The sequence below is a fragment of the Miniopterus schreibersii genome, assembly GCF_964146895.1.
Source record: "Miniopterus schreibersii genome assembly, chromosome: 1".
Taxonomy (NCBI): Eukaryota; Metazoa; Chordata; class Mammalia; order Chiroptera; family Miniopteridae; genus Miniopterus; species Miniopterus schreibersii.
In genome coordinates, this window is record NC_138101.1 from 104,708,593 (window position 1) to 104,729,752 (window position 21,160).

Here is a 21,160-nt window from a genome sequence, read left to right on the forward strand (position 1 = left end):
TCCCACCAGCAGTGTACTAGGGTTCCCTTTTCTCCACATCCTCGCCAGCACTTGTCATTTGTTGATGGTAGCCATTATGACAGGTGTGAGGTGACTGACCTTTTAATTTGCATCTCTCTGATGATTAGTGACTTTGAGCACTTTTTCATATCTCTCTTAGCCATCTGTATGTCCTCTTTGGAGAAGTGTCTATTTAGGTCATTTGCCCATTTTTAAATTGGGTTGTTTGTCTTCCTTTTGTTAAGTTGTATGAGTTCCTTATGTATTTTGGATATTAACCCTTTCTCAGATGTATCATTGGCAAATATGTTCTCCCATACAGTGGGTTTTCTTTTCATTTTGTTGATGGTTTCTTTTTCTGTGCAGAAGCTTTTTATTTTGATGTAGTCCCATTTGTTATTTACTCCTTTGTTTCCCTTGCCCTAGGAGATGTATTGGCAAACATATTGCTATGAGAGATGTCTGAGATTTTGCTGCCTATAGTTTCTTCTAGAATTTTTATGGTTTTATGACTTATATTTAAGTCTTTTACTCATTTTTTGTTTATCCTTGTGTATGATGTGAGTTAGTGGTCTAGTTTCATTTTTTTGCATATACCTGTCCCAGTTTTCCAACACCATTTGTTGAAGAGACTGTCTTTACTCCATTGTATATTCTTGCCTCTTTTGTCAAATACTAATTAAACATAATGACTTGGGTAGATTTCTGAGTTCTCTGTTCAGTTTCATTTATCTATATGCCTGTTCTTGTGCCAGTACCAGGCTGTTTTGATTACAAGGGCTTTGTAGTATAATTTGATACCGGGTATTGTGATCCCTCCAACTTTGTTCTTCCTTCTCAAGATTGCTGCAGCTGTTGGGAGCTGTTTTATATTTCATATACAGTTTTGGAGTATTTGTTTTAGATCTGTGAAATATGCCATTTGTATTTTAATAGGGATTGCATTGAAATCTGTAGATTGCTGTGGGTAGTATGAACATTTTAATGTTAGTTCTACCAATCCATGAACATGGTATATTCTTCCATTTGTTTATATCTTCCTCTATCTCTTTTTTCAATATCCTGTAGTTTTCTGAGTATAGACCTTTACATTTATACCATGGAATACCATGCAGCTATAGAAAAGAAGGATCTTTTACCCTTTGACATAGCATGGAGGGACCTGGAGAGCATTATGCTAAGTGAAATAAGCCAATCAGAGAAAGACAGGTATCACATGATCTCACTCATATGTGGAATCCAAAGAACAAAATAAAGTGATGAACAAAATAAATCCAGAAGCATAGAAGCATGGAACAGACTGAAGATTCACAGAGGGAATGTGGGGTGTGTGTGTGTGGGAAGAGATTAACCAAAGAACTTATATGCATCTATGTGTTACTCATGGACACAGACAATAGTGTGATGAAGGCCTAGGGTGGGGAGTGGGTGTAGAGTGAATGGACTCAATGGGGAAAAAGAGGGGACATCTGTAATACTTCCAACAATAAAGACAAATATTTTAAAAACCTACACTAAATAAATAAATAATAAATGCAGAAGAATGTAGTACCACAGGGTTGAATTGCACTGCATCCTAAGAAAGGGCTAGAGACAAGAACTTTGCATTAAGCAAACTTGAAGTATATCAAAGCATTGTGAGCTACTCTTAAATGCATGTGGTGAAGTCTACATGTATGCATGCCAGCTTCATAACTGGGCATTTACCAAATGAATATGTCTGTAAAAATCAAAGTTTATTTAAAAAAAAAATCTGAAAAATTTGAAGTCCTTACATATGTATTATTTAAACTTATCAGTAACTGTAGCAATTTAGAACTTAGATCAACAAAATGTTTTTTACAAGGAGGAGCATTTTATCAGTGATATTGATTAGAATCGTCACATGGTGGTAATAGAAAGCAGACTACTTTTTAGTCAGTTTGACTATTTATAATTTTTCCCTTGTTATAGTTGACATAAAATATTGTATTAGTTTCAAGTATATGACAGTGATTCTTTATGATGTGATCACCACACTAAGTCTAGTAACCGTATATCACCATACAAAGTTATTACGATAATATTGACTTTTTTCCCTATGCTGTACATTACATCTCTGTGACTTACTGGATCTCTTATTCTCCATCACTCTTTTCACCTATCCACTCATCCACCTCCCCTCTGGAAACCATCACTTCATTCTCTGTGTCTATGAGTCTGTTTTTGTTTTGTATTGTTTTTTCGATTCAACATCGAAAATCATATGATATTTGTCTTTCTGTTTGACTTATTTCACTTAGTATAATTCTCTCTATGTCCATCCATGTTGTCACAAGTGGCAAGATTTCATTCTTTTTTATGGCCGAGTGACATTCCATTGTATACAGGGTGGGCAAAAGTAAATTTACAGTTGTTTGTATGCAAAATACAGTAATTAATAAATAATACAAGAATAAACTGTTTCGTGTACTCACAACTGTAAACCTACTTTTGCCCACCCCTATATACATATGCCACATCTTCTTTATTCATTCCTCTGTTGATGGCTGTTATAAAGAATGCTGCAGTGAACATAAGGGTGCATATATCTTTTCCAATTAGTGTTATCATTTTCTTCATATAAATAACCAGAAATAGAAATGCTGCATCATATAGTTCTATTTTTAATTTTTTGACGAAGTTCCATACTGTTTTCCACAGTGGCTGCACCAATTTACAATCCCATGAATATTGCACAAGGGTTCCCATTTCTGCACTTGTTGTTTGTTGATTTATTGATGGTAGCCATTCTTACAAGTGTGAGGTGATATCTCATTGTGGTTTTAATTTGCATTTCCCTGATGATTAGTGGTATTAGTGGTGTTGAGCATCTTTCCATGTTTCTGTTGGCCTCTCTGATGTCTTCTCTTCAGGTGCTCTGCCCATTTTTAAATTGAATTGTTTTTTCAATGTTGAATTGCATTAGTTCTTTATATACTTTGGATTATTAACGCCTTATCAGATAAATCATTTGGAAATATCTTCTCCCATTCAGTTGTCTATAAATACTTGGCAAAACATTTTTGTATTGACTGTACCAGGGTTGATGACTCCCACCATCCCACCATTAGTATGACAGTAATTATATTTATTGTTAATTGTTGTCTACCATTGTCCTACACCCCATTCCACATTAGCTCCATGAGAGTGGCTAATGTTTTGTTCAATGATGTATCCCATCTAGAAAAATGCTTGGATATCTAGTAGGTGCTCAATAGATATTTGTTGAATGAACAAATGAATGATTGAAGCTTAAGATCAGGGACATTCCTTTCTATGGTTTTTTTCTTTCCCAAATATTTATGAGAGATCAGTATATAACGGGTACTTTGTTAATGTTTACTGACTCAGTTAAATGCTTGGTATATAGTCTCTTTTCTTTGAAATCTTGCATTTTCACATGAATTTTAGAATCAGCTTGTTAAATTCTATAAAAGAATTTAGGATTTGATTAGTACTGCTGTAACAAATTGCCACAAACTTAGTGGCTAAAATCACGGTGTCAGCAGAGGTACATTCCTTCTGGAGGCTCTAGGGGAGATTCTGTTTCTTGCCTATTCCAGCCTCGGCTGCCTGAATTCCTTGCCTTGTACCACCCTCCTATCCTCAAAGCCAGCAGTCACATTTCCTTCTCTGACTCTGGCTTTTCTGCCTCCCTCTTTCCCTTAGAAGGACCCTTGTGATTACATCGGGCCCATTTGGATAACCCAGGATACTCTTCCTATCTCAAGATCCTTAACATAATCACATCTGCCAAGTCCCCTTTGCCATGTAAGATAACACATATTCACAGGTTCCAGATATTAGGACATGGACATCTTTGAGGAAATCATTATTCTGCCTACTTCAGCATCTTAATAATATTAAATCTTCCTACCCACGAACAAAGTATATATCTCCATATATGTATGTGTTCTTAAATTTCTGGCAGTTTTCAGTATGCAGACCTTTCATTAATTTTGTCATGTTTATTCCTAAGTATTTATATTTTTGATGCTTTTGTAAATTTTGATATTTTTAAAATTTCAAATTCCAACTCTTTATTAATTTGTATAAATTTAGTTCTCACTTATTGATCATGTATCCTGCAATCTTTCTGAAATCTATTTATTAGTTCTAGGAAAATCAATTAGATTTCATATATAAATAATCATATTGGTCCAGCTGGCATGGCTCAGCAGTTGAGCATCAACCTGTGAACCAAGAGATTGCTGTTCAATTCCTGATCAGGGCACATGCCCGGGTTGCAGGCTCAATCTCCAGCAGGGGATGTGCAGGAGGCAGCCAATCAATGACTCTCTCATCATTGATGTTTCTCTCTCTCTCCTTCTCCCTTCCCCTCTCTGAAAACAATAAAAATATATTTTAAAAAATAATCATGTCATCTGTGAATTAAAACAGTTTTACTTCTTCCTTCCCAATCTGGGTGCTATCTATCTATCTATCTATCTATCTATCTATCTATCTATCTATCTGTCTGTCTGTCTGTCTATCTATCATCTATCTATCTATCTATCTATCTATCTATCTATCTATCTATCATCTATCTACCTATCTTGCCTGATTACAATGGTTAGAACTTCCAGTACAATGTTGAATAGAACTAATAAGAGTGAACATCCTTGTCTTGTACCTTATCTTAGAGAAAAAGCTTGACTTTTCACTATTAAGTATGATGGTAGCTGTAGGCTTTTCATAGATGCCTTTCATTGTCCTGAGGAAGTTATTTTTATTCCTGTTTTGCTGTGTTTTAAATTAGGAATGGATGTTGGATTTTGTCAGATGTTTTTTATATATCCTCTTACCTATTGAGATGATCATATGGTTTCCATTTTTAGTTCGTTAACATAGTGAGTTATATTCAGTTCAAAATACTTCCCAGTTTCCCTTTTAATTTCTTATTTACCCATGGTTATTTAGAAGTGTATTTTTAAATTTCAAAATATATGGGAATTTTTTCAGAGAACTTATTGTTATTTATTTCTAATTTAATTTGCACTCAGAGAACATACTTTTATGTTTACTGAGACTTGTTTTATGGCTTAGAATTTTGATGGCTTATCTATCTTGATAAGTACTGTGTGTATACTTAAGAATGTGCATTTTGCTGGTATTGGGTGGAGTGTTCTATAAAATGTCAGGTCATGTTGGTTGACAGTGTTGTTCAAGTCTACTATATACTTGCTGGTTTGGATGCAGTTCTATTATTTATTGAGAGTAGGGTATTAAAATTTCTGGCTCTAATTGTGGATTTGTCTATTTCTCCTTACAGTTCTATTAATTATTGCTTCATGTATTCTTAAGCTATGTTATATTGGATATAAATGTTTAAAATAGTTATGTCTTTTAATTATTTGATGCCTTTATTATTATGAAATGACGTACTTTACACATCTTGATAGTCTTGTCTAATATTAATATAGCTACTCCAGCTTTCTTTTGACCAGTATTAGCATGGTATATTTTTCCCTCACCTTTTTGTTGTTAGCCTGCATTTATAATTCATGTTTTTATATTTAAAGTGCATTTCTTATAGGCAGCATATAGTTTCATATTATATATATATATGTATGTATGTATTTTTTAATATGTTTTTAATGACCTCAGAGAGAGGAAGAGAGATAGAAACATCAATAATGATGAGGAAGAGATGGCGGCAGACTGAGTGGAAGCTATACTGACAAGGTGGAGTTTACACCTTGCTGTAGTCTACAGCCCGAGGCTCATTGAGAGAATCAGATTAACCAGCCTGCAGACAAAGGTGAAACTCTGGGTGCTTTGAGTTTTTGCCTGATGTGCTTCTGGACCCAGGCCTTGGAAAAGCAGTCTTAGGTGCATATCTTGGACCTGTCCAAATGCACCCAGTCCAAGCAGAGTGAACCATAAGCCATGGGTTGTAGATAACTCCAAACAGGGTACTCAAGGCCAGTCACAAACAGCGTCTGACACTGGCCTGCACCACAGACCATTCAAAAAGACTCACAGTCCTAGCAGACCTACCTAATACATAGAAGTAAACCCAAAAAGGCAGCAAAAATGGGGAGACATAAAAACAAGCCCAAAATGAAGGAACAAGAGAATTCTCCAGAAGAGGGGCTACATGAAATGGATATAAGCAATCTGACAGATATAGAGTTCAGAATACGGACTGTAAGGATGATGAGAAAAGATAGGGAAACTATGAAGGAAATCAAGAATGACAGCAAAAATTCAAAATATACTGGAAGGAATAAAGAGAAGATTAGAGGAATCCGCAGATCGGATCACCGAATTAAAAGATGGTAGAAAAAATCAATCAGAGATAAAAAAAGAAAAAAACAATTGAAAAAACAGGAGGACAATTTAAGGGAGCTGTGGGTCAACATGAAACATAACAATATTTGCATCAAAGGAGTGCCAGAAGCTGTAGAAAGTAAGCAATGGTTACAGAACTTGTTTGAAGAAATAATGGCAGAAAACTTCCCTAACCTGGCCAAGGAAAATGTCACACAAATTCAGGAGGCACAGAGAGTGCCAAGCAAGAAGAATCCAAAGAGTCCCAAGCCCAGAAACATCATAATTAAAATCCCAGAAATTCAAGACAAAGAGAGAATCTTAAAGTCAGCAAGAGAAAAGCAATCTGTTACCTATAAAGGAGCTCCCAAAAAGCGGTCAGCTGATTTCTCATCAGAAACTCTACAGGCCAGAAGGGAATGGCATGAAGTATTCAAGATAATGCAAAACAAAGATCTGAAACCAAGACTACTCTATCCAGCAAGGCTATCATTCAAAATAGATGGTGAAATAAAGAGTTTCCTAGACAGGAAGAAAAAAAACCTATGATAAAGGAGTTTATCAACACCAAACCAGCATTGCAAGAAATGTTAAAGAGACTGCTGTAATAAGAAGTGGAAAGAAAGAGAGAGAGAAACATAGGCATGAAGAATTCAAATGGCAGTTGATTAGTACCTATCAATAATAACCGTAAATGTAAATGGATTATATGCCGCAATCAAAAGACATGGGTTATCTGAGTGGATAAGAAAATAGGACCCAAATATATGCTGTCTACAAGAGAACCACCTCAGAACAAAAGACTCACACAAGATGAAAGTGAAGGGATGGAAAAAAATTTTCCATGGAAATGAAAAAGACAGCTGGGGTAGTAATACTCATATCTGACAAAATAGACTTCAAAATGAAGTCTGTAACGAGAGATAAGAAAGGTCACTACATAATACTAAAGGGATCGATCCAACAAGAGGATATAATCCTGATAAACATATATGCACCAAATATAGGAGCACCTAAATTTATTAAAAATAACTTCTGGAGGACATTAAGGGAGAGATTGACAGCAATACAGTCATAGTAGGAAATTTTAACACCCCACTGACTTCACTGGATAGGTCTTCTGGACAAAAAATCAGCAAGGAAACAGTGACCCTAAATGACACACTAGATTAGATGGATTTAATTGACATTTACAGAATATTCTACCCCAAAGCTGCAGAATATACATTCTTCTCAAATGCACGTGGGACATTCTCAAAGACAGACCACATGTTAGGACACAAAACAAGTCTCTACAAGTTCAAAAAAATTGAAATCATATCAAGCATCTTCTCGGATCACAATGGCGTGAAATTAGAAATCAACTACAATAAAAACACTAAAAAACATTCAAACACATGGACATTAAATAGCATGGTATTTAACAATGAATGGATTACTAAAGAGATCAAGGAAGAAATCAAAAACTTCCTGGAAACAAATGAAAGTTAACACAGAACAGCCCAAAATCTATGGGACACAATGAAAGCAGTCCTCAGAGGGAAGTTCATAGCATATAGGCCCACCTCAAAAAGCAAGGAAAACTTCTAATAAACTATCTAACCCTACAACTTAAAGTCTTAGAAAGAGAACAAGGAAAGCCCAGAGTAAGTAGAAGGAAGGAAATAATAAAGGTCAGAGCAGAAATAAATGACATAGAGACAAAAAAAAAAAAAAATACAAAAGATAAGTGAAACCAAGATCTAGTTCTCTGAAATGATGAACAAGATGGATGAAACTTTAGCAAGATTCATCAAGAAACAAAGAGAGAGGATCCAAATAAACAATCGGAAATGAAAGGGTTGAAATAACAATTGAACCAACAGAAATACAAAGGATTGTAAAAAAAAAACTATGAACAACTATAAGCCAACAAGCTGGACAACCTGGATGAAATGGACAAATTCCTAGAAAAATAACTTTCCAAAACTCAATCAGGAAGAGGCAGAAAACCTGAATAGTCTGATAACTGCTGATGAAGTTGAAGCAGTAATCAAAAAACTCCCAGCACACAAAGCCCTGGTCCGGATGGCTTCACAGGGGAGTTTTACCAAACATTCAAAGAACTAACACCTATGCTCCTCAAACTATTCCAAAAAATCCAAGTGGAAGGAACACTTCCAAGCTCTTTTTACAAAGTCAGCATGAGCCTAATTCCAAAACCAGATAAAGACTCTACAAAGAAAGAAAATTACAGGCCAATATCCCTGATGAACATATAGATGCTAAAATCCTCAACAAAATATTAGCAAACCAGATCCAGCAATATATTAAAAAGATCATACACCATGACCAAGTGGGATTTATTCCAGGGGTGCAAGGCTGTATTGATATATTCACAAATCATTAAATGAGATACATTACATAAATTGAAGGACAAAAATCACATGATCATATCAATAGGTACAGAAAAAGCATTTGACAAAATCCAACACCCATTTTTTATAAAAACTCTCAGCAAAGTGGGAATAGAGGGATCATACTTCAACGTAATAAAGGCCACATATAACAGGCCTACAGCCAACATCATACTCAGTGGGCAAAAACTAAAACCATTTCCCTAACAACAGAACAAGACAGGGGTGTCCATTTTCACCACTCTTATATGATATAGTACTGGAAGTCCTTGCCACAGTGATCAGACAAGAAGAAAACATAAAAGGCATCTAAATTGGAAAGGAGGTAGTAAAACTGTCCTTGATTGCAGATGACATGATATTATACATAAAAAACCCTAAAGACTCCACCAGAAACCTACTCGATTTGATCAATGAATTCAGCAATGTAGCAGGATACAAAATTAACACCCAGAAATCGATGACATTTTTATACACCAATAACGAGCTCTCAGAAAGAGAAACTAAAAACACAACCCCATTTACCACTGCAACAAAAACATTAAGATACTTAGGAATAAACTTAACCAAGGAGGTGAAAGAATAAACTTAACCAAGGAGGTGAAAGACCTATACTTGGAAAACTACAAGAAGTTGCAAAAAGAGATAGAGGAAGATATAAACAAGTGGAGGAATACCGTGTTCATGGATTGGAAGAATTAACAGCATTAAAATGTCCATACTACACAAAGCAGTCTATAAATTTAATGCAATGCCTATTAAAATACCAGCAGCATATTTCACAGATCTAGAACAGATATTTAAAAAATTTATATGGAACTAAAAAAGACTCCAAATAGCCATGGCAATCTTGAGAAAGAAGAACAAAGTTGGAGGGATCACAGTACCAGATATCAAGTTACACTACAAAGCCCCTGTAATCAGAACAGTCTGGCACTGGCACAAGAACAGATATATAGTTAAATGAAACTGAACAGAGAACTCAGAAATCGACCCAAGCCATTACGCTTAATTAATATTTGACAAAAGAGGCTAGAACATACAATGGAGTAAAGACAGTGTCTTCAATAAATGGTGCTCGGGAAAATTGGACAGGCACATGCAAAAAAATGAAACTAGACCACTAACACATCATACACAAGAATAAACCAAAACTGGGTAAAAGACTTAAGTATAAGTCATAAAACCATAAAAATTCTAGAAGAAACTATAGGCAGCAAAATCTCAGACATCTCTCATAGCAATATGTTTGCCAATACATCTCCTAGGGCAAGGGAAACAAAGGAGTAAATAAACAAATGGGACTACATCAAAATAAAAAGCTTCTGCACAGAAAAAGAAACCATCAACAAAATGAAAAGAAAACCCACTGTATGGGAGAACATATTTGCCAATGATACATCTGAGAAAGGGTTAATATCCAAAATACATAAGGAACTCATACAACTTAACAAAAGGAAGACAGACAACCCAATTTAAAAATGGGCAAATGACCTAAATAGACACTTCTCCAAAGAGGACATACAGATGGCTAAGAGAGATATGAAAAAGTGCTCAAAGTCACTAATCATCAGAGAGATGCAAATTAAAAGGACAGTCACCTCACACCTGTCATAATGGCTACCATCAACAAATGACAAGTGCTGGCGAGGATGTGGAGAAAAGGGAACCCTAGTACACTGCTGGTGGGAATGCAGACTGGTGCAGCCACTGTGGAAAACAGTATGAGTTTCCTCAAAAATTTAAATATGGAACTGACATTTGACCCAGTGATCCCACTTCTAGGAATATATCCGAAGAATCCTGAAACACCAATCAGAAAGAACTTATGCACCCCTATATTCATAGCAGTGCAATTTACAATAGCTAAGATCTGGAAACAGCCCAAGTGCCCATCGGTAGATGAGCGGATTAAAAAACTGGCAGATTTACACCATGGAATACTATGCAGCTGTAAAAGTGAAGGATCTCTTACCCTTTGGGACAGCATGGAGGGAACAGGAGAATATTATGCTAAGTGAAATAAGCCAGTCAGAGAAAGACAAGTATCACATGATCTCACTCATATGTGGAATGTGATAAATAAAATAAACTGATGAACAAAATAGATCCAGAGACATAGAAGCAGGGAACAGACTGAGGAACCTCAGAGGGAAGTTGGTGGTGGGGGAGTGGGTGGGGAGAGATTAATCAAAGAACTTACATGCATAAATCCATAACCCAGGGATATAGACAATAGTATGGGGAAGGCCTAGGAGTGGGGTGGATGCAGGGTGGTGGAGATCAGTGGGGGGGGGGGTAGGGGGACATCTGTGATACTTTCAGCAATAAAGATTAAAGAAAAAACAAAACATCAGTGATGAGAGAAAGTCATTGATTGGCTGCTTCCTGCATGCCCCTTAGTGGATTGAGCCCAAAACCTGGGAACGTGCCCTGATCGGGAATTAAACCGTGACCTCCTGGTTCATAGGTCAGTGCTCAACCACTGAGCCAGGCTGGCTGGGTGCATCTTATATTTTTATCTTATCTGGCACTAGGATAAAAATGTAAGCCACACTACAGGGTGGAGCAAAAGTAGGTTTATTGTCGTAAGTATGTGAAAAACAGACTTTATTCTTGTATTATTATTTATTAATTATTGTATTGTTTTCTGTATGAACAACTGTAAACCTGCTTTTATTCCACCCTGTATATGTTTTCTACAAGAAATGCACTTTAAGCCATTTACCTTTAAGGTGATCATCAGTAGGGTTGGATGTGAGTCTATAATCTTGCTTTTTGTTCTATATTTTTCCCAACTGTTCTTTGTTCCCTTTTAATTCTTATTCTGCATTTTTTTGGATTGAGTATTGTTTATAATCCTGTTTATCAATTATCTTTTAAAGAAGACAGGCAGAGAGCTAAATAAGTAAATATAGAGTAACAAAAGTGATAAGATGGAAAAAACATCTGTGGAGATCAACAAAGCTGGAGAAGGCAATAGGAGTGATCTGGCTTGGGTAACCAGGGAAATTGGTGGCGGTTTTCAATAGGATGGTCAGGAAAGGTGTTACCTGAAAAGATGACATTTAAGAAAAGACTTGAAGCCCTAGCCAGTTTGCTCAGTGGTTAGTGTCGGCCCACGGACTGAAGGTTCCTGGGTTTGATCCCAGCCAAGGGCATGGACCTCGGTTGTAGGTTCCCTGTCCCCGTTGGGGCATGTGTGGGAGGCAACCAATTGATGTGTGTCTCTGTCTCACATAATGTTTCTCTCCCTCTCCCCTCCTTCCTTCCTCTTTCTAAAAAAAGCAATGGAAAAAATATTCTCTGGTGAAGATTAAAAAAAAAAAAAAAAAAAGGAAAAGACCTGAAGAAGATGGAGCAAGTCATCAAGTCATATGGATCTAGAAGATAATTTCAGATAGAACAGCAATTGCAAAAGCCCCAAGGTTTGTCATCATGAATGGGCCTAGTGTGTTCAAGAAGCAGCAAGGAGGGCAGTGTGGCTGGGGCAGAGAGGCATTGGAGCGCTAGACTGTGGAGCACCTTGCATAAGTCTGAATGAGATGCAAAGCTACTGCAGGGCTGTGAGCTGGAAATGATATGATATGACTTAGGTTTTCAAAGGATTACTCTGCCTACTGTATTAAAAATAAAATGTGTTGGAAAGGGGGAGCAAGAACAGAAATGGGAAATCCAGTTAGTAGGTTATTATAATAATCTAACTAGAGATGATGATAACTCAGATCAGACCTGTGAGAAATGGTTAGATTTTGAATATTTTGAAGGTTGACATGAAGGATTTGCTGATGGATTGCATATGGGTATGAGAAAAGGAGAGGGTTCAAGAATGATCCCACAGTTTTGGCCTAAGGAAATGGGAGGATAGAATTACTGTATTTCAAGATGGGAAACTGGGAGCCAGATGCCTACAACTGTCTGGTACATGCTTTGTGTAGAAAGAGAGCTGTGCATGCAGTCTTTTGACCCCGTCTCAGACTTGTAAGAATGGGCCATGGGCCTGGAATGCTTTTTTACCAAGAGATGAGTCCTCACAGCCTGTGCTCCTTTGTTCTGCATAACCATCATATAGCAGCTGGCCAACCCCATTGCTGTATCTGTCCCCTAATACTGGGGGAGGGGAGTTCTTCTGCTATTGCATGAGAGGGGTGAGCGCAGGCCAACTGCCCTGCATGGCTGCCAAGAGGGACCCCATGGCTACCGGAAAACCGACATTACTACTGATACTTAACTTACTGCTGCTTCTCCATGTGTGTAAAGTGCTCTTCCATCTGGTGCTTGACTGTGTTGTTTTCCATGGTGACTCCAGTACCAAAATGCAGTGGGCAGAAGTGTTTGGACTTTTACTCCTGGTGACAAGCAACAGATGCCACTTTGTAAATATTGAATGGATGAACAGATGAATGAATAGGAAGGTTCAGACTTCAAGTTTGGGGCTGTTAATTTTGAGATGACTGTTAGACCTCTAAGTGGAGATGTTGAATGGGCAATTAGGTGTGAGGGTTTGGGGAGAAGTCTGCTGGGACTCTCCTGGAAGTCATTACCCATTGCTTGAAAAAAATTATAAAATAATTTAGGAAGACTTGGCATTTCCATAATGAGTGTTTCTACCCCACAAGAGGCATATATAAGACAGCTGTCAGAGGGGGAGGGTGGTAGTGGGGACTGGATGAAAGAAGGTGAAGAGATTAGCCGGAGAACATATATGCATAACACAGAGATACAGACAACAGTGTGGGGATAGCCAGAAGGAAGGAGGGGTGGGAGCTGGGTGGAGGTGAGCAAAGGGGGGAGGGGGGGTTAGGGACATCTGTAATAGTGTCAACAATGAAAATAAAGTTTAAAAAAAGCTCATAATGGCATTGTTAGTGTTAGACCTAAACTGGAAATCAATATTCATCAACAAAAGAATGACAAAAATAAATTGTGGGATAGTCATAAAATGGTATTTTACGGTAATGAAAATGAACAAACTCAGGCACTTGCAACAACATTGATGAAGCCAGACATAAAAGAATTATTTGCGTACAATTCCATTCATATAAATAAAACTGAACTATAGTGTTAAAAGTCAGGATGGGAGATTGTCTTAGGAGGAGTGGGATGCAGGTAGTGATTGGAGTACTTTCTGGAAGGCTGGTATTGTTCTGTTTCTTCACCTGGGTGGTGATTATATGTTTGCTACATCATCATTCATTGAGCTTTATTAAGTGTTGGACACTTTTGGGGATACATGTTACAATTCTAAAGAAAAATGTTAAACTGTCATGTTAACATATTGCCTCCCAAAGAATTTTTTCATCATGTTCTGTCTAGTACCTAGCTAGCTATCCTTCTGGTTTTAAGTGGCTGTGAAACATGTAAAATAATCTATTTGAACTATGATGAGAATACTGTCGTACAAATAACTGAGTTTCTGATACTGGAAAAGAGGCAGAATAACAACTACGGTGGGAAACAGTGCGGGGCTTAACATACCCCACCTTGACATCTAAAATGTTATTTGATTTTTAAGTTTGGAATTTAAAGAGGATTAGAGAAAACTCAGTAGGAGATCTTGAGTTTAAATACAGCATTAAAGCTCCAAACCCCACATATGAAACTATAAGATGGAACATTATTTGTCAATAGGATGCAGTAATCTTATAAAAATATACTTAAATTGAGCTTTGAACATTAAGGTGAGTCAATAATTTCTTATTGTTATTTATACAAGGATGTTTATGATTGACATTAAAGCCACCTATGCAGTGTAGTCACTTAAGACCTAAATCCCTCTCTTACGTATCTATTAGTCATGTCCTCCTTGACATTTTGATTTATTTGCCTCAACTACACCACAACTGTAGACCAAATCTAACAAGGAAAAATATAACGGAGATAAATGCAAGGTCTTACATTTAGGTTCAGATGAAGAAAGTGAAAGTATGATTTACCAACAGAGGTGATGAAGTTTCAGAAGGTTTGATTGATCTAAGATCACTCTTGAATGAGACTACCCTCTCAAAAGCTTAATGTGATTATAGGCCATGTTACTGTAAGTAATGGGAGATAAGTAGACCACATCAAGAGCATTATGGTCAGTTTGGGGCACTGTATTTTAAGAGTGACATTGACAAATTAAAGCCCATCTAAAGGAAGCATCCAGCTTTGAGGAGTTATGAAGTATGGATTGTGTGGCTGAAGAAATAGACTCTGAAATCTCACAACACCCCTGTAAGGTATTGTCTCCATTTTACAAAAAGGAAATTGAGGTTCAAGATAATTAATGATTTATTAAAATGTCACTGAAAAGTGGTTGGACCTGGCCCTATATCTCTTGATTCTCAATCTAGTATTATTTTTGTTTCAAAATACTGGTTTTAGTTATATTTTTAAGAAGTCTAGATGTTAGCCCCTATATAAGGATAAACTTGAAACTCTAAGGGAATGATTACAGATTAAATGGGAGGAAAGGAAGCATTCAGGGTAGGAAGATTAATGTGAGAAGATAGTTTGGTTATCAGTATTATGTTTATTAGTATTATAGAAATGTATTGTCTTATACATATTTCTCTCTCTTTTTTAAGGTTTTTGACTCCAATGAAGAATCTGGGTATCTTGTTCTCACCATAGTTATATCAGGTCATTTCTTCATTTCCCAAGGACAAACACTTCTGGTAGGTTTTATGCATATAGTTTAATATGCAAATACTTTTATCTTCATAGTTTTACATTAATTTTTGTATCCTCTTGCTTCCTCAGTCTCACTGAAATCCATCAGATTCAACAAATAAGCATTTATTGAATGTTCTATAACAGTGGGAAATAAAAGTACTTAATATTACCTGCCCTAAAGTAGGGTTTTGTTGGGAGTCAAAGTGGATCAAAAGATTGAGATTAACGAGTATTATAAAGGAATCTTAATTTTGTAGATTGGGTTGAAAACAGTCTAGATTTATAGAGAAATGTGTGGATGGTTTTCCATATAGGGTAAACAGCATGAAGAGGGATAGATTTAAAGAAATAGCCAAAAGAAAACTTGAAGCATGCTATTATTACTTGGTATAGGCCTCTATAAAACTCTAATTTTATAAACATGCATTTATTCTTTATTCTAAATACACACATTGTGGGAAATTTTTGGAATGAAGAAATACGTAAAGGAGAAAATAAGAATCATCCTCTTTGAAAGTTTATGCTTGAGCCCAGCCGGGCGTGGCTCAGCCGTTGAGCGTCAACCTGGGATCCAGGCGATTGGGGTTCGATTCCCGGTCAGGGCACATGCCCGGGTTGCGGGCTCGATCAATGACTCTCTCATCATTGATGTTTCTATCTCTCTCTCCCTCTCCTTCCCTCTCTCTGAAATCAATAAAGATATATTTTTTTAAAAAAAGAAAGTTTATGCTTGAATTGGTATTAGAAACAAAATGAAGGAGGAAACAAAACAATTATTAACTTCCAACCAAAGAAGTTATATAAGAAAAGAAATGTAAGGGGCAGTTCTTACATTGTTTGGCTGTAAACAATGTCTACATAGACATAAATTTGTACAAATATTTACTGAATATCTACATAGGCATAATTTATTCATTTAACAGATTTATTTATTGAGCAATTACAATTCTGAGCATTGTTCTAGGTCAGCGATTTCAACCCTTTTTATCTCATGACACACATAAACTAATTATTAAAATTAGGCAGCACACCAAAAGATATATTTTTTCTGACCTGACCAAAAAGAAGGCATAATTTTGATTCATTCACACCAGCCAGCTATTGTTGTGTTGGCTGTTGTCATTTTTTTAAATTTGACAACCTAAGGGAAAAGAGGTCAGTGCCCCTGACTAAATAGTAAGGTATTGCATGTTTTAAAAATTCTTGCAGCACACCTCTTGAAAATCACCGTTTTAGGTAGTAGGGATATAGCTGTGAACAACAGCAAAGACAAAAATTCCTGTCATTGTGGAGTGTCATCATTCTAGTAGGGAGAAATAGCAATAAATAGGTCAGATATATTGAAAAGACATGAAATTTTGGTGAATCCCTAATATATTCTATTATAAAATGATGGTAGCATCCCACAGTTGGACACTGTGACCGTTCATCTCTCCACTTAAGTGGAATATAGCCTTATCCTTGAATGTGAGGTACCTGTAAATCATCTTTGTGTTCCTTGTGACTTTAAAACTGCAGCAGTAGTTGTACTGTTTTGCTTTATCTGCTGCTGTTAGAGCTTGTATCAGTTGCAAGAGAGAAGATTTCTTCTTCAGCTTCAAATGAAAAATAGCCCATATGGTGGACTGAGGAATGTGTAAAGCACAAAGCTATCAACATTGTGGGTCTTTGCTGAATGGTGACATTAATGCAGTTTGGCTTTCTCAGACAATAGGGGCTACCCTGTGCTGTGTCTCTGCTCCATCTGTTTGCACCAGTGGTAAATGTTGTTACAAATTGGTAGTGGTTTCTTTGTGTCGTATGTGGAATTATTTTTGAACTGCAGTTACAAAACCAAGTTTATTAAATTCCAAGACACTACTGAGAAATATATAGGGGTAACTCTACAATGTAGGGAAGATTGCATATACATATATAACTTAGATATAGATTAATATTTTTTAAATTTTTCTTTAAATTATTTTTAAAAGTCACTTTTACTGAGGGGTAATTTACATAAAATAAAATTTATTTTTAAGTGTTCAGTTTGATGTGTTTTGATAAATGTGTATAGTTGTATAACCACCACCACAGTTATGATAGGAACATTTCAATTAACCCCAAAAATTTCCTTGTACCCCTTTGCAGTCAATCCCCTCTGTCCACCCCCAGCACCTAGCAAAAACACTGATCTGCTTTCTATCATTATAGTTTTGCCTTTTCTAGAATTTCATATAAATGAAATCATACAATATGTAGTCTTTTGTGTTTGGGTTCTTCCACTTAGCGTAATCCTTTTGAGATTTATCCATATTGTTTATTCCTTTTCATTACTGAATAGTATTTTGTTGTATAAATAAACCTAACTTGCTTATCCATTCAATTTTTGATAGACATTTGGGTTGTTTACATTTTTTACTATTATGAATTACACTGGTATAATAAACATTTGTATATAAGCCTTTGTATGAATGTATATTTTCATTTTTCTTTGGTAAATTCCTGAGAGAGGAACTGTTGCTGAGTCCTATGATACATCTATGTTTAACTTTATGACAAAGTGCAAAACTGTTTCCAAACGTGCATTCCCCCAAGTAATGATAAGGGTTCTCCTTTTCCATGTCCTCACCAACACTTGATATTGTCAGTCTTTTTAAGTTTAACTATTTTAGTGGGTATAATTTATGGTGGTTTTAATTTGCATTCGCTTAATGATTAAGAATATTGAACATCTTTTCATGTCTTTATTTGCCATCTGTATATCTTATTGGTGTAGTGTCTGTTTATATTTTTTAACTATAATTGAGCTGTCTTTTGAATTACAAGAATCTTATTCTGATTACAGCTCTTTTATCAGAAATGCATTCTGCAGATATTTTTCCCTTTCTGTGGTTTGCCTTTTCATTTCTTAGCAGTGTCTTTGAAAGAGCAGAAGCCTAAAATTTTGAGGAAGTCCAATTTTTTCCTCTTATGATTTATGTTTTTGTATGCTATTTAAGAAATTTTTGCCTACTCCAAGACTGCAGTGATATTTTTCTGTTTTCTTCTAGAAGTTTTTTAGTCTTAGCTCTTAAGTTCAAGCTTATGGTCTGTGTGAATTTTTAGTATTTTTTTAATAATATTAATATTTATTATTATTTTGTATAGAGTGCCTTCTTCCCCTAAATTAAAGCAGTGTGGTATTGAAATGTGGAATATAACCATGGATCTTAGGGAATCTACTTCTGGAAACATTGAGTTAATTTTTAATATATTGGGAGAGTTAAGGTTCCAGTTTAAATTTTTTTGCACATAGATAACAATTGTTCCAGCACCATTTATTGAAAAGCTAGCTTTTCCTCATTGAATTACCTTTGCACCTTTGTTGAAAATCAATTTGCTATGTATATGTAGATCTATTTATAGACCCTCTTTTCTGTTCTGTTGACCTATATGTGTATCCTTAGTCGAATAACACACTGTTTTACCTTAGCATTGTTGTAATTTTTGGAATCAGTAGTATAATTACTTCAGCTGTATTATTTTTCAAAGTTTTTCTGGCTATTTTAGGTCATTTGCATTTCTAGGTAAATTTTAGAATCCAATTTCCTATTTTAAAAAGCCTGCTGGGGTTTTGATTGGGATTGCTTTGATCTATAAATCATTTGGGGGAGAATTAATGTCTTAACATTGAGTCTTCTGATCTGTGAACATGTTATAACTCTGCATTTATTTATCTTTTATTTACTTCATTTATTTATATACTCTTAGCAGTGTTTTGTAATTCTCACAATTGGTCTTGCACATATTTAGCTTCATTTATCCACAAATATTTCATAGTGTTTGTTACTATAAGTAGAATTTTATAAATCTCAATATCTTTGTTGCTTTTATGTAGAAACACAATTGATTTTTTTTCCACGTTGGTATTACATTTATACTCCCTCTCCCCTCTGCCATACTTTTCCCCACAGTGGCTGCACCATTTTACACCCCATTAACAGTGCACAAGGGTTTAATTTCTTCATGCCCTCACTAAGGCTTGTCATTTTCTTTTTTGAGATATAATTGACATATGACATTATATTAGTTCTAGGTATACAAATAATGATTTGATATTTGTATCATATGAAATGGTCAATAACCTAGTTAACATTCATCACCTTGCAGTTACTCTTTTTTTCTTGTGATGAGACCTTGCAAGATATATTCTCTCAGCAACTTTCAAATATGCAGTGCAGTATTATTAATTATAATCACCATGCTGTACATTACTTCCTCATGAAGTTTGTGTTTTTTGACCCTGTTCACCCACTTTTCCCACCCACCATCTCTGGCAACCACCAGTCTGTTCTCTGTATCTATGAGCTTAGTTTTTTTGTTTGTTTGTTTTTAAATTACACATATAAATCAGGTCATCCAGTATCTGTTTTTCTGACTTATTTCACTTAGCATAATGCCTTCAAGGTCCATCTATGTTGTCACAGATGGCAAGATTTCATTTTTTTTATGGCTGAATAATATAGTCCATTGTGTATAATATACACCACATTTACTTTATCCGTTCATTCATATCTGGACTCTTAGGCTGTTTCCATATTTTGGCTGTTGCAAATGATGCAGTGAACATGGGACATATATATCTTTTTGAGTTAATGTTTTCATTTTCTTTGGATAAATACCCAGAAGTAGAATTGCTGGATCATATGATAGTTCTATTTTTGTTGTTGTAAATTCACATCCGAGGATATTTTTCCCATTGCTTTTCATAGAGAGTGGAAGGGAGAGGAGAGAAACATTGATGTGATAAAGACACATCGATTGATTGCGTCCCACATGCGCCCGACTGGGGCCAGGGATCAAGCCGGCAACCAAGGTATGTGTCCTTGATGGGAATTGAGCCCTGGGACCATTCATTCTGAGGGCCCATGCTCTAACCACTGAGCAAAACCTGCTAGGACAGTTCCATTTTTAATTTTTTAGGAACCTCTGTAGTGTTTTCCACAGTGAATGCATCAGCTTACATTCCCACCAACAAAGCACAGGGGTTCCCTTTTCTCTACATCCTCATCAACACTTTATTTCTTGCCTTTTTGTTTGTTTGTTTGTTTTTGTTAATCCTCACCTGAGGATATTTTTTCCATTCATTTTTTAGAGCGGAAGGTGGTGGGCAGAGAGAGAGAGAGAGAGAGACATCAATGTGAGAGAGAGACATCAATTGGTTACCTCCTGCATGAGCCCCAACCGGGCAGGAATCAAACGTACATCCCAGTTACGTGCCCTTGACAAGGAATCAAACCCGAGATCCTTAGGTGCAAGAGCCAAAGATCTAACCACTGACCCATACCAGCCAATGCTATTTCTTGCCTTTTAATAGGCATTCTAACAGATATGAGGTGATATGTCATTGTGGTTTTGATTTGCGTTTTCCTGATTAGTGATGTCGGGCAGCTTTTCATGTACCTGTTGGCCGTCTGTATGTCCTCTTTGTAAAAATGTCTATTCAGGTCTTCTGCCTGTTTTTTAATTGGAGTGTTTGGCTTTTTGCTATTGAGTTGTATGAGTTCTTTATATGTTTTAGTTATTAACCCCTTATCAGATATATCATTTAAAAATACTTTCTCCCATTTGGTATCTTGCCTTCTCATTTTGTTGATTTTTTTTTATGTTGTGCAGAAGCTTTTCAGTTAGACTTAGCTCCAATTGTTTATTTTTGTTTTTGTTGGTTTTGCTTGTAGTGTCAAATTCAAAAGTCACTGCCAAGACCATTGTCAAGGAGCTTACTGCCTATGGTTTCTTCTGGGAGATTCGTGGTTTCATGACTTATGTTCAAGTCTTTAATACATTTTGAGTTC

General features: G+C 36.0%; 1 protein-coding gene across 1 annotated transcript in view; it reads left to right on the plus strand.

Moving 5' to 3' along the window:
- REC114 (REC114 meiotic recombination protein) overlaps positions 1 to 21,160 on the plus strand; it is a gene marked incomplete at both ends in the record, with an annotated part of 130,107 nt that overhangs the window by 28,572 nt on the left and 80,375 nt on the right. The window contains one exon of the mRNA XM_081144191.1: positions 15,260 to 15,349. Coding sequence (XP_081000317.1) covers positions 15,260 to 15,349 — 90 coding nt within the window. The remainder of the gene's footprint in view (positions 1 to 15,259; positions 15,350 to 21,160) is intronic.